This window comes from Temnothorax americanus, unplaced genomic scaffold, assembly GCF_048541705.1.
Source record: "Temnothorax americanus isolate GAGA-0224 unplaced genomic scaffold, ASM4854170v1 Scaffold10, whole genome shotgun sequence".
Lineage (NCBI taxonomy): Eukaryota > Metazoa > Arthropoda > Insecta > Hymenoptera > Formicidae > Temnothorax > Temnothorax americanus.
Window position 1 is genome coordinate 4,281,931 of NW_027509231.1, and position 15,335 is coordinate 4,297,265.

General features: G+C 40.5%; 2 protein-coding genes across 3 annotated transcripts; both read left to right on the forward strand.

Annotated features, from left to right (window-relative positions):
• The first annotated feature begins 702 nt into the window (after window positions 1-702).
• Tram (translocating chain-associated membrane protein 1) lies at window positions 703-4,437 on the forward strand. The gene is made up of 7 exons (XM_077412705.1): window positions 703-1,043; window positions 1,633-1,809; window positions 1,895-2,010; window positions 2,127-2,339; window positions 2,418-2,527; window positions 2,607-2,894; window positions 3,016-4,437. Exons 1-7 carry the CDS (start codon window positions 912-914, stop codon window positions 3,111-3,113), a joined length of 1,134 nt encoding a protein of 377 aa, XP_077268831.1. The 5' UTR covers window positions 703-911; the 3' UTR covers window positions 3,114-4,437.
• A 1,344-nt stretch (window positions 4,438-5,781) lies between these two features.
• LOC143901666 (uncharacterized) lies at window positions 5,782-13,169 on the forward strand. 2 transcript variants are annotated; one of them, XM_077414095.1, is made up of 4 exons: window positions 5,782-6,365; window positions 6,794-7,645; window positions 7,763-7,891; window positions 8,016-13,169. In XM_077414095.1, the coding sequence occupies exons 1-4, from the start codon at window positions 6,020-6,022 to the stop codon at window positions 9,320-9,322; spliced, it is 2,634 nt and encodes an 877-aa protein (XP_077270221.1). In that variant the 5' UTR covers window positions 5,782-6,019; the 3' UTR covers window positions 9,323-13,169. The 2 variants fall into 2 exon arrangements, with proteins under 2 accessions (XP_077270221.1, XP_077270232.1); XM_077414106.1 differs by having other exon boundaries at window positions 8,025-13,169.
• Window positions 13,170-15,335: the final 2,166 nt, after the last annotated feature.

The following is a 15,335-nucleotide window of genomic DNA, read 5'->3' on the forward strand; positions in this document are numbered from 1 at the left end:
CTTCTAACTGACTGTTAACTTTCAAAAAAACCAACTTCTATTAGCTATTCTGAACAGTTAACGGTCGGTGGAAGTTAACAGACGTTGGAAATAGTGGCCCTTAATTGAGCTACGTTAAAAGTTACCTTCGTGGTCCAATGTCGTCGAATTCGATACGATGCATTATAATAACAATAACCTATCGCACAATTCTTCAAGCATTTGTATCTATACGCGATTATGATCGACAAACATATACCTTTGAGATCCCCAAGTAAAAATTCTTGAGTTTCTCCAGAGGATAAAAATTCTTTGATCCATGTTAGACCAAATAAAAAAAAGTGTGCAAGTATAGAAACTTGCACATTGCTTCCTCATAGTTTTTAAGTGTGCAAGTAAAAACTTGCCCATTGCTTCCTCATAGTTTTTAAGTGTGCAAGTAAAAACTTGCACATTGCTTCCTTATAGTTTTTAAGTGCGCAAGTAGAAACCTTCGCTCACAAAGCTCCTCCATGAGGAAGCTTGTATTTTATTCGATGCAAACTCCGAGCTCCGACGCACACGTATTTGCATATTGCATAACGTAACGTTCCTTTGCTTTTGTGTGCGTATCTTCAATTCCCCACCATTCGATTTTCGGGTGAGCGGGGTGCCGGGGTGAGCCGCGTGCGTGGCGTGTGCGGCGTGTGCGCGTATGACGTTTTCCGCGACACCGGTGAAACGCCGTGGCCCGGTTCTCGCTCTCGCTCCCCGTCCGCCAGCCTCCTGCTCCCGCCTCCCGCCTCCCGGCAGTGGCAAGTGGCACTGGCAGTCCCAGGTGGTCGAGCTGGTCCCAGCTCCGTCTGTCAAGGTGTTCAGTCTGTTGTGGTCTATTGTCGCTGTTGTGCCGCGTATACGCCGCGCGGTAAACAAGCACGCTCCTGTCGGGTAAGATGGTCACGGTGAAGGGACGCAAGAGCTCGAGCAAGAATCCGCCGATCCTCAGCCACGAGTTCGTCATACAGAATCATGCGGACATCGTCTCCTGCGTGGCTATGGTCTTCGTGATCGGCCTCATGGTGCAGGTCGGTACGGTGGCTGCGCCGCGCTGTCCCGGCATCCTCGGAATTCACCTTCGTTTCGATTTACCATTCATTTGGCGAAACGGGAGAATCATATTTTTGCGTCGAGTTTCCCTATAGCGGAGAGGCGTCCGTCCTCGATCTCCTTTCTGCGTTGCGTTGGGCGGAAATTGGGAGATGCCTGAGAAATAGAATGACCATATGTTACTTTGGGTTGTTAATGTCAAGACAATCTGGACCCGTCGCACATACGAATACATTTTTATTTGTCACATCTGTGAAGATTTATTTCTTTGGAGGGGACTTTTGAGTTATTACATCTCATTTATGAACATATACCTATTAATGGTGATAGAGAGATATACATATGTAAACGGGTTACATTCAGTATTATATTTATAAATTTACAATACTTTGTTTTTTTTTTTTTATAATTTGTGTAATCGCAGAAAAGAAAAGGAGAGAAGGATCTATCAAAACGTTAAAATTTATTTTGTCGGAATATCCAACTATACATAATTCTTGGGGCTGCGTGTTGTATGTCCTTTTCCTAGCTGTTTGTATATAATCTAATAAGATTATTTTCTGTTAGGTTACCTCACCATGGGCCTACATGTTTATTGCCATTCACCATAATGTGACCAATACTACTGAGGATCCAACCACGGTGATAAAGTATACTACAGGATGGAAAGATGCATGCGCGGTGTTCTTTTACTTCTTGATAGCCATTATAATGCATGCCGTGCTTCAGGAATATATATTTGACGTAAGTATATCCTCCCGACTGAAATATCGGCTGACTGTAAGATTGTATTTCCAGCTTTCATCGATAAAACCACTTTTGTCCGCAGAAAATTTCCAAGCGGCTGCATCTCAGCAAAGTAAAGCTTTCTAAATTTAACGAGTCCAGCCAATTGATAGTGTTTTATACATTGTCTGCGTTGTGGGCCATCGACATTATAATCAGGTGATACAGATTTATAGACATATGAGAGAATATTTATAAAGAGATATAAGAGAGAAATATATTTATAAAGAGAGAAAAAGTACGTATCGACGAAGTAACGTTTCTTCTTCTTTCAGGGAGAATATACTTTTGAATATATGGGCATTGTGGGAGGAATACCCGGCGCCGATGTCCGCCTCCCTTAAACTATTTTTCATCGGTCAGCTTTCTTATTGGTTGCACTGCTATCCCGAGCTCTATTTTCAACGAATTAAGAAAGAAGATATTTTGCAACGCGTCCTCCATGCAACCATCGGATTAGTCTTCACATTCGCAGCTTATTTCTTCAAGTAATATTACAATATATAGACGTTTACTTTCTACTTTCGCCAGTTTGTATTAAAAAATATATTCATCGTTCTCCGCAGCTTCCAACATCTCGCCCTAATCTTGTTAACTCTCCATTACGTGGGAGATGCTTTGCTACATGCAGCCAGACTTGTTCACTTCATTAGCCAGAAAGAAAAGAGAACAAAATGTAAGTTGCTTCAAGCTACTATATTGCGTATAAATAGCGTAACTCTGAATTTATTCATCTGACTTTTTTTTTGCTATAGTGTCATTCCTGGTTGCCAATTCGACTTACGCGTTCGCGCGTATTGCGACCATCGGGCTGACGTGTGTAGTGTTCCTGTACGGTTTAAGGAAGCAGGAGTTCAAGTTTGACTACGCCACCGGCAACTTTAATACTCCCCCTGTGCAGTTCTCGGCAGCGCTTATTATCTCGCTCTTCCAAGGCTATCTTCTGTATTTCTTCATTAAGAAACAGATTAAGCGTGCACGCGAAAATGCCGCGCCTGTTGTCGTGAAGACGAAGCCGAAGCAGAAGCCGAAGAAACGAGAAGGTGAAAACGGTTTCGTTTATCATTATATACTTTGATATTATTGATTTTTTTTTTATTATTTTTGTCAGAATTTTTATTTTATCGAAACAAAATGTATATGTATTTTGTATGTTTGTCGCAGGCAAGAAATCCGCCTTGTCCGAAGACGACGATCTCCCAGAAGTAGACCAGGCGACGAAGAAGAATCTGAGAAATCGTCCATCAGCCAAGGCAAAATAGACGCTCAATAATTTAGAGAAATCATCTTCGCAAGGTTGATTGAACATTCGATTTTATTCGTCTATATGTCACGAACACGTCAGAATATTTGACTAAGGTGTACGAAAACATATTCTTCTTAATATAAAAACGAAGCTTCCATAATGTTACCGATTAAAACTCTCGTCGTGCAGAATATGTTGAAGGATCTGGTAACTCGATTTTGTATTCGGCAGATGCGGCAGATTTTAAACGCTTTATGAAAGAGATAAGCACATGATAATCTAAGCGAGCGGATATTTTTAACTACAGATAAGTTTTTTTTCACCATTTTATCGCTTTTATATGAATTATATAGAGATAAATGTTGCATTAATATAGAATCGCAGAATGTTAATGCGCACTTTGCTACGTTGTCTTTTTATGCGCGTTATGTAAATTTTTCTAAATATGTAAACGCGCGTTATTTATAATCTAATTAAGAGAAATTTATACGATTTTATCCGTTTGCTGTTACTTAAAATTCTCTATAAATTTTTTTGCGCACTGATTTCTTTCGATGAATTTAGAGTCGATTCGAATAGGCTTTTCCAAGTTTCCGCTCTTCGATCTCTCTTTTTTTTTTTCATCGTCCTGCCGATTTAGACGGAGGAGAGATCGAAGAGAAAACTGTGCTAACCAGGCTTTGATCGGTCTTGCTTGTTATCTTGGATTATTCTTGGAATAGAATATTCAAATAGAATAGAGACAAATCCCTATATTATGCTAGCATTAAGTTACGAGGAATAAAAGTACATAGACATAATGCACGAATTAATCTGGACCATAAATGTGTTACAAGAATCATGCCACGTAAAAATATACATATCCTATTATGGAATTATATTGTTACATTTAAATATAAGTTTTATTATTTTTCAATATATATGTATATCAATGGAAAAAGATGGTTTTGTTATTATATAGTACTGCATCCTTGGCGAATAATTTTATTTCTTTAAATTACTGTTCCAAAAGTTAACTTTAACCCGTTGAGGTCACATGGGGTCCAGTGGACCCCAGTTTTTTTCCCTTTTTCCTAAAAGTATACTATTTTGAGAGTAAAACGCAAGAAGTTTTTTTGCTCTATCTCAAAAAATTTTGATAAATATTTTTGTAAAAAGAGTCAAATTTCTCGAAAAAAATTTTTTCTCGCGTTTTTTCAACAAAAAAATTTAAAAAATTATTGGATTATAAAGAGGAAGTCACACACACACACAAACACACACACACACACACACACACACACACACACACACACACACACACACACACACACACACACACACACACACACACACACACACACACACACACACACACACACACACACACACACACACACACACACACACACACACACACACACACACACACACACACACACACACACACACACACACACACACACACACACACACACACACACACACACACACACACACACACACACACACACACACACACACACACACACACACACACACACACACACACACACACACACACACGCACGCACACGCACACACGCACACACACACACGCACACACACACACGCACACACACACACACACACACACACACACACACACACACACACACACACACACACACACACACACACACACACACACACACACACACACACACACACACACACACACACAAACTAAATTCCAGTTCAAGGTTTCAAGAATTCAATACATATATCAATGGAAGAAGACGGTTTTGTCATAGCACTGCGTGCTTGGCGAATATATTATATTTCTTTAAAATTACTATTCTAAGGGGGGGAGAGAGAGAGAGAGAGAGAGAGAGAGAGAAGAGGAATAAAATAAATAAAAGGAAACGAAGTTTTTGATAGATAATTTTTTAAAAATATTTCCACTGTTCGGCAATCTTATGCAGATTGCTTCCGTTATCTGAAAATAGAGCGTTCCTTCCGTAAGCCGAAATGGCGTAAAGCGAAGAAACAATTACCATTAATTTATATGTATATGGGAAATTTTTTTTTCGTAAAAGCGTTAAGTGACGTAAAGCGAACTTTCGAAAAGTGGGGGATACCTGTATCGTCGAATTTCTATTTGTAATTCTGCTTTTAGTCGAATAAGAATTTAACACCGCGATCGATCGATCAATTTTTTGTTTGCACCTGCGATCTATTTTTTCAAGAAGACGGGATATGTAATGGCTGTGTAAAAATTTATTGGCTACCTTGTTAAATAGACTTGTTTTATGTGACGTCACGCAAATTTAATTTTATTCCCTTTTTCAAAAACTCTTCGGAATCAATTAACTATAATTGTCTTGTCTTTTTGTCATATAACCTTTCGCTTTCGTATTAATTTTAACCTTCGCCACGATTCTATTCGAATAAGACGTTGCAGCCGCCCCTTACCATACGATCAATAATGATTTAAAAACATTCGGTCCGCTAACGAATGAGTAGTTCGCGGACAGACAGACAAACAGTCGGGTTTTATATAAATAGTATAGATTTTTAAGAAATTTAGAAGATAATATAATATAAAATATAATAAAATATGGAATATATTATAAAACATAATATATATATATTTTTACGAAATTTAGAAACATAAAACATATAATTTTAATAAAAAATTTCTCGGTTTTTTTTTTAATTTTAAATTCTTGACGTATAAAAAAAAAAAAAAAAAAAATCTCGTGTCGAGTTCGATGACAGGAAGGAACCCTGTTGTATGTACCGATTCTCGGAACGGCGGATAACAGCGATACCGGAGTATCCTCTCAATTCTCGCTAGCGGGCGCTGGAGCAGTCAGGCGCAGTGCAAGAGTTGGAAGGAGTTGGAAGGAGTGCAAGCTGCGGTTAAGCTGTCGTAGCTGTGGATCGCGGGGATATGGGAAAATGTATTTGAAGCGCACGTCGAAGCTGCTGGACCTCACGGTGTCGCGCACCACCGCGGACGTGGATCTGCGCGAACTGACGTGCCCGATATGCCGCGGGATCCTGATCGAGCCAGTGACGCTGCCGTGCACACATAACCTCTGCCTGCGCTGCCTGCAAGGTACGTTCGAGCACAACAGCCTGAGCTGCCCGCTCTGCCGGGTCCGGGTGGGCTCCTGGGTGCGCACCGCCACCAGATCCGAGACGCTGGTGAACCACGGCCTCTGGCAGCTGATCAGGTCCAAGTTCCCGAAGGAGGTCGAGAACAAGCACAATGGTGAGGAGGGGGACCTCGGCTTGGACGCTGGTGAGTGAGACGCGCATATATATATATTCGTGCATACACGTATAAACCCCGCGCGCGCCCGCGCAATCCCGCACGCACACACACACACACACACACACTCGTGCGTCCCAGCAATAAACAAATGTAACATAACCTAAGCGATTTGTGTTTACTTGTCGGGATGACATTTCGCGTGCTTCTGATAGATGCTCCTGCGGATTATGTAATCTCGATGCTTTAATCCGCAGCATCACCTCGCTCCGTTTTTTTTAACGCGATTTTCAGTTTTAACACGCATCGGCGGTTGTGATTGTTTCTTAACTTTTGTTGAACTTATTAATATAAAATTATTGTAATTGAAGAATACGTAGTGTGTGTTGCGTGTCAAGCGTGTTGATTTTTGTTACGAGATACCAGATACCACAGAAGAGTATTTTCTTTTTATGCAGATTATGCGGCGAATAGAATACTCAGCGCGGCTGGAGAGATACACCGGGAGTACAAGGCTCAACTTCAAAAGGTCGAGGAAGAGAGGCGCCGTCAGAGGCAGGTCGAACAGATAGCCAGCGAGGCTTTGATTCAGCAGATTCAGGCGGAGGAGAAGCAGTTGTTGCTGGCGCAGCTGGCGCAGGATCAGCTGCTGGCTAAGACTCTGGCCAAGCAGCAGCGAAAGGATGCCGCGCAGAAGGAAGCTACAAAGTGTTACGACGAGTGTTTGTCGGTGCCGAGTTTAGCCTTTAACGAGTCCAAGTTCAACTATTCGACTATACGTGTAAATAATGTCGAGACAACGCCGCAAACCGAAACTGCACGCTTGGAAGGCAGGCACATGGGTCTTCCCGAATCTCTCAGAGACAGCTCGAAAACGAGGCAAATAAATATGTTATCTAAGGTGGACGTGTATTATGGTGTACGCGGCTCTAAGGAGGCAAACACGTCCGGTGTGTACAAAAATCCGGCTGCGTATTGTTGCCAGAAACAAATGCCCGTTTATAACGCTGTCGCGAAGAAACTTCAATCCAAGTTTACTCAACCTTGCACCTCTAATTATTTCATGGAGCCCGGCTGCTCCACGTCCAGGGCTTACGCGACGGAGACTAAGGAGGAGTTGCGAGTGCCGAGTGACGTGGTGAACAGCAAGAAGAAGAGTCTCGGGGTGGAGGTGTGCGTGACGCTGGCCGACGACGACGAGAGGATAGGCAGCGCCGAGAGTTCCGGCAGTCACGACAGCATAAATCAGGAGATTCATCATTTCAAGCCGATCAAGACGGTGCCGAGAACGAAATTGCTAATTTCTTCAGGTATTTATATGTCAAAAAGAAGGAGAGAAAGTTAATTTATTTGATAGTGCAATAGTTTGTGCAAAAAAATCTTTTTTAAATATTTTTATGTTTGTGTGTGTGTGTATCTGCTTCCAGATGGAAAACAGATAGATCCGAAGTTGATTAGGGTGGTCCCGATTTTAAAGAAAGTGTCTAACGCAGTGCCAAAACCTCCATCGCCGACACACGTGAAACTTATTGGATGCTCTTGGAGCGCCTTCAGAGGTAATTTATAAATATTCGCATGCATATATCATGTTACATAGATACTTTTATATATATGACTAATTAGATTCTTAATTAAAATTGTCTAAATATATGAGCCTATGTTTTTTTATTTAATTATAAGATGTTACAGGTAAAATAAGACACGACGCAAAGGAAAAGCACGCTGCGCACAGTCTGAAGGATAATACGGGGACATTAATCGAGCAGAAGCCATCAACGTCGCTCATTCATTCTCAAACGGTTTCGAATAAGTCGACGACGAAGCCTCAGACAAACGACGCTATCCGCCGACTCAATTTTATACCCGAACCGTCGTTCGATAGTAACAAAAATTACACGAAGAATACAAGTAAAATAATCAATGGCGCTAAAGTGATTAAGAAGTTGTTGGACGATGAAGCGGACGCGGGAAGAACGCGCGATAAGGCTTGGAGGGCGAACGTGCGAAACGGTATGGTAGCGAAATATAAACGGCATAGAAACCTACGGAGCAGAAAGGAAACCAGACTTACCGTGAACGTGACGGATGAAGAGGAGGCCGAGCCGACGGGCTCCAATTCGTCATTCAGTAAAACAAGTTCGCAAACCGGCGAGCGAGACGGTGACGATGACGTAGCTGTTGAAAATATAGCGGAACGAATTAAAAGGAGGAAAGAAAACGCAGGGAAGAAGACGCTGGAGCCAGGAACGGAAGCCAGTGCGTCTAAAAGAAGCAGAACAACAACGAGGAAGAAAGCGTTACCTGAGAGGATAGCGGTGGATCGAGCTACGTTCTCGACATCTCAAGAGAGTACGGAAGTCGACGGCAATTCCATGAAAAGTTCCGCGAAGCGGCGAAAAAAGAGCAGCTCTCAGAACAATACGGAGGATCTTGGGAAGAACGATCTCTCAACAGACGCTGTGCCCGGCTTGAGGAAGTCCGCGCGAAACTTGACGAGGATTTCTTCCATGGCAAGCGAGTCGGATAACAAGAGTAAAAAGAGTAATAACAAGTTTAATTACGACTCGCCGCCGGAGTCCTGCGACGAGACGGATCAGCGCGTCCCGGAGAACGACGACGCCGTCTGCGTCGGCAGACTTCTCTCGGACGAGGAAGTGATCGAGGAGCAGCAGCGGATCGAGCGATTGTTGCTGCAGGAGCGAGAGGACTTCGAGCTGGCTCGTCGCTTGCAGACTCAGTACGACGAGATGGAGCGAATAGCCGGACGCACCAGACGCTCGAGGCAGGCCACCGAGAGAAGCGATGTGAATTTACGTGAGGTCGACGCGGCGAGGACGGTTCGTAGGACGAGCGGGGTGCGCAAAGCCGCGAAACGGAAGTCGATTGTCGGTCGAGTCGCGAGTACCGCGGCCATGGAGACGCGCGGTAGGCCGAAACGCATGAAAATCACAGTTGACACGCGCGAGAATGAGACGCGCACGCGATAATCGGCGCCGCCACGGCGCGTGAGAACGCCCTCCACACACAAAATTGGATGTTCCTATAAGCCATACGTTTGACGCGAAAGAGGATTCGACTTGTGACTTTTGTACAGTGTCTTGTGTATTTTTTAACAAATCATTTGCCGTATCGAATATGTACCTGGATACATCGCGAGAGTATGAACGAAGGAAGCGGTTTTTGGCTCTTCTTGGATTGTTGTAACGTCCGTTTCCGGTGTCCATCCGGTGTCCACGCGAAGGAACGTTGTTGTGCTCGTTTTTCTGTTCCTAACGCATCGTTCGTGCACGTTTTGACAACATGGGAAACGCGGTTTGTGCTCATGTACAACATGCCCTGGAACGACCGACCTAAATTTTAACAAATCTTGACCGACATATTTTTTTTTAGCGACAGAACTTTTTAAGATTGAGGTCCGTTTCTCCGGGACACCTCGGCCGGGATTCGTAGTCGGACCTTGTATCTAAGACCGTCTTAAGTAATGTCTTAAGACGCTATGGCCGGTATTCATAGTCAGATCTTATTTCAAGAACGTCTTAAGTAATATCTTAAGATGCTAATACGGTTAATGACGATTGGTTAATGACATCTTAAGATTGTACTTAAGATGTCATAAACCAATCTTAAATCTAAGATTTGACTGCGAATACCGGCTCTGGTAGCTATTTGATTAGTCTTCGAAAGAGTGAAATTATCGCATTATAATCAAAACGAAGAGTGACAATATTTCAGCGAGACGTTGTTACATTTAACTTGAGGGCGAAAGGAATCGAGTGAATGCCTGCAATATTGACGGCGAGAGATAGCTGCGAGGGTTGAAACTGTAGTTTTATACAGCGATTACATTTATTTTTTAAGAGAGCTTGTCTATTTAAGTAGACTTAAGTCGCCACTCATTATAGCACTCCCATAACAATATTATAATAGATATATGCAAATTAATTGGCTTCTTTCTTCAAAGTTCGATTATGCTGACAGCTGGTCTTTTTGGTTCCTTCGCTTTCAGCAAAACGCTAAATCGCGTAGTGACGAGCGCCGCATGATGTGTCGTTGACGTCGTTGTCGCGGTTTCAGACGGAAATTTTCTATGGAGAGCCGTTTTATCGCGAGATACGTGTATATTTATATTTCTATGTGTCGTTCTCGTGAAAGTTAGTCAAAATCGAAGGAGATTTAATCGAGTTTTTTAAACAGAAAAAAAAGAGATCGGGGAATTGTTTAAAAAACTCGATTATTTTTAACTAACGTTCACGAGGACCATTTTTACGTGTATAGCGTTAAAAGAGAGACTACATGTTTGATAGGATCCGCTTGATATCGCAATCGCGTCTACTGTCAGCTTCGACGGCCTTGATTCATACCGCAATCGAATTAATTGTTATAAATTAAGTGTTATATTAAGAGAGGATTTATACACTGTGCGCGATCGTGTGTGATGGACTTAATTCGACGGGCGCAGAGGCTAAGAAACGTAGTTCGCGAGCTACAGTTCCTTCACAGCTCACATAGTTCCGTTTTTTTTCGGTAGGCTCGAATTCTCTCTCGCCCGTGCACGTTGATTATATAATTCATTCGTATCGTATAACCATATTCTACCAAGTATTTCTTTTTTAATTTTTTTTTTTCGAGAGTGGAATATGGACACAAATTCGCGTCCATGCCTTTCGCGCTTCTCCCACTTGTGATACTGTCGCAGTATTTTACATTTGAAATTCGTCCTTAAGTCTTTATCGTTACTGCCGGTAGTATTTTGCTCTGAAATGCTGTCGCAGGTGAGCTCGCGTTTCGTATACTCGTAATAGCGAGCAGATACTTCTAATAGATCTTTATAATTTAACGTATATATTCTGGGGCTAGCGCAATTTCTTCTCGTGGAAATTTACTGTTGATCGGGAAAATGGTCGATTTCATCAGAAATATTTTTCATTTGACTCGAGTCGGACCGATCGAGTTCTTCACGCAAAAATAATCATTATTCTGACGGTAAATCAAATCGAAGATACTCTCGGTGCAATGCAGCCATAATTCCTCTCCTCAAGTCTCACAAAAGAGAGAGATTCTTTGCCGGACGTTATCTGAATATAGAATGTTCTCTTGAATGTCCATATTTTTAAGTAGGGAGGATATTCGTAAAGAGGATGGCAGTTTGGTAAAGAAACAGAAACTACAAACAGATGGGGGAAGACATTCGGATTCGGGAAACGATTTTAACGAGCCGCGGGTATATTTTTGTCTCCCGAAACAACTGGGGAAAAAAATAAAAAAGAAGGCGGTCTTTCATTCCGAGCTATTCTACGACAAATCCAGAATTTGCGAATTCAAAGAGGCCTCCGAAAGTTTCCTCGTTAGTGCGGGATAAACGGGAGCAACAAAGGGAAACACTATTGCGAAAGGGAGGATGTTTTCATCACTCCTGTGCTACTGACCTTCCATAGTTTTTTTTTCTATTCATGATTTAATTTAAACGCGACGTATATATTTGCCGTTAAAATATATTGCACACATGAATTGTTTGTTATCTGCGGCATGAATAGTCTTTCAACTATCTATTTTTTTTTTACGTGAATTTTAAGTATATAAAATATACGACACGCGTGCATCGCGAGTATGTTTAATAAATAATATAACGTAATGTGTAATAAGTAATTGCGAGGAGATGAAATAAAGTCGGTCGATATTGTTAGGGAATCGCACGAATATATTACATATGGACTAATCCAACAATAATATATAGTGTAAAGAAAAGCGCATGGAATTTATGGAATAAATCATATAGATAATGTATAGAGAAGATATATAGTTATAGAGCGCGACAGGATAATGTCGAATATTACATATTGATAATGAATAAGTAGCGCATCGTGAGAGAAAGACAGATTAAAGCGAGCCCCGTAATCCATAAACTCGGAATGAATGAAACACACTCATTATGGATTTTTAGGGAGAGTCATTTTTATATTATGTCATATGGTTTTGCGCAATAGAAGACGTAGCAAGAGAGCAACGGAAGCCTACGAGAAATCGCGGTTTTTTCTCTTGATATGTTTTATATGTGAAAAAAAACGAATAAATGACTGTAACTATTCTAAAAAGTGTGCGTCATTTATTTGGCAACGTGCCAAAGGATCCTCTCTGTCTTGTATACGAAAAATGATTGTCAACGCTTTAATAAGCAAACGATATTATCGAGATCTATTATAAGGTATTTCAAGGTGATTAATTTTTCGCTAAAATTCTCCCCTGAATAAGGAAAAGCATTTTAATGCAATAAGGATGACACAAGTAGGATAAAATTTTCCCTTCGGGCTATATAAGAATATAATCTAATAATATTAATGCAATAATAATCTAACAATGTTGTTTTTGCGAAAGTTAAATACGTACGATGATTTCGCGACATTATAACTATATCTTGATTTATAATTTAATTATAAATTTGTTGTTCTTCGGGATGTGCGACAAAAAATTGTTATGCATGTTGCGCGATAATTCGGTCAAGAGTATCGCGAAGGTAAATATTTTTTCTTATACGCAATGAGATTAGCGAGTTATAACGATATACGTTATAACAAGCAGAGAATCTTCGTCTACACAAAATAAGAGAGACACTCATAAAGTTACGCAAGGGATCTAATTAAGGGCTGCGACACTACTGTATCTTTTCAAAGTTGAGTATTTTGTTTCTTTTGATAACATTTCTCACACATTAGAATTTGTAGGAGTGAAAAATGTATTATTTGACGAATAATATAAAACTTTTTACTAAAAGTTATGTACAAGATGTTCTCAAAACTAAAGGGTGATGTTTGATATTTTTATACGAAAAATATTAAAATATGTGTAATATTAAAATATAATTAATAACATGTTATATATACTATGTTATTTTGTCCTAACATATAGGAATTACAATTTTTAGAAATAAACAGATCAACAAATCCGATAATAGAAGCTATGATTTAAGATCCCGATACTTTTATATATTTCTGATAATATTTTGCGACTTTCGATAACTTGAAACCTTATTTCATTCATTAGTAACCCTTTAACGAGAGTCGCAAATGAGTGATCCGATACGCGTCTAGCCGGGATATTGGTGATAATCAAGCATTTTTATGAGTTCCGGAAGTCGCATATATACAACTAATTTGTAAAATGTAACACGATTATCTTGCTGAAAAACAGTCGATGTTTTTTTTTCTTTAATATTTTTCCATTTTTGTGTGCGGCTTAAATTATTGACTTCTATATTTATGTAAGGATTAAATAGAAAACGAATACGATCATAATGCAGCCGTATTATATGATTGATTCGTAACAGGCAGCAAATGATAATTGCGATTTCTTATTATCCCTCCGCGATTAAAAGAAACTGAAAAGAAACCCTCTGCTCTCGCGCGCAGGGGACCGCCGAAAGCAAACATCAGCACAACGCAGGTATGCGGCTTGCGCGCGTAATTGTTGGCGATCGCTACAATTGCTTAACACCAACAACACACTCGTTGCGTCACGCATCGCCGTGAAACAGCGGGAGCCGATATTCTCGCCGCGCCTCGCACTTTCCGTCGCACGTCCCATCAACCCTATTTTCTCCGACGAACTTCGTCTCGCCCTGGTAGGTACTTTTGCCTTGAGATTATACGGACCGTGGTGGAAACAACCGTATAAACCCATTGTTGCCCCCGCAACTCGATTGTGGCCTTCCTGAATAGATCCGATGATTACCGCATAATTACATCGCGGAACCTTCCGCCGGACCCTTATAACGTTGCCCATCTTTCCCTTTTAGCCGAGGCGATTTCGTAATCGTTTAGTTTTTATTAAAAGCGCGACGTCTCTCCTCCGGCGTCGTTACTTTACTTAGAAAAGGCACGACGCGAGTCTCGCATCGCAAATTTGCACACTTGCCACCCCTTTTTTCCTCATGTAATCAATCCGTCGGTAATGCCTGCGATTCAATTAAATCGTAATTAGCTCGGAAGTATGTACGATGTATATCGCCGTTGTGTTACATCTGTACTTGAAAGTGACATCTCGATTGAATTTTCATGCGCGCCGCGAGTTAAGCGATAAACCGTGCGTATTGTTCCCCGAATCTATTGGGCTCTCCCTGCGTGATGAATAGTTAAATATATATGTTTCATTTAACACACGAAGCCTATTTTAATCGGGCAAACACAATTTCGTTACGCCGTTACGCAAGCCAGATTTTGCAGATCAATATAGTAATCTCGTCCCACTGTCCCGGCGCGGGCGCTTTAAATCGATAACAAATGGTTATGCAAAATGTATAAATAATTTGTCGACTGAATGCGTAACGCGTTGGAGGGAACTTTGCTTTCTATTTGTTAACTTATTGCACAAATATATAGTCGTTAAGTAATCCGTTCTTTAGCCAACTCCCAATTTGTTATATTTTTAAGAATTACAATGCTAATATAGAAATTACACCTCTCCTGCAGTAAAAATAATCTTAAATCTTATCATTATTGGAAGGATCGATTCTGCAGAGTCGGCCGAACTTTCGAAAAACATCGCAAAAACAGATTTGTCCCCGATTCGATATCTTTTCGGCAACTTTTCAATTCAGCATCGAACCCCCGCTGAGAGAAGAATTTAAATAGGTAAAAGTACCAATAACTGGCCACTTAAGCATATACGAAGCAAATAAATCTTAAATCTAATACATATAAATTTAATTTTATGCTACAAAAAACTTTTTATTTAGGAAGTTACAATTATTTTTTGCTTAAACGAGTAAAAAAAGTGATATTTTTTGCTGTATTTTATTTAAAATAAATAAAAATGTAGTAGACATCGATGTACCAATACATGACCAGCCAAAATGCGATTGTCCCAGCGTCCAAATTATGAGGTCCTAGTAACTAGCCATAACTTTTTAAGTGTATATTAAAATAATTTTAATGAAAGGAATTTTATTTTTCAGAGTGAAAGCAAGAATGAAATAACAAATAAGTTAATAAAAAACTTTAGAAAAGT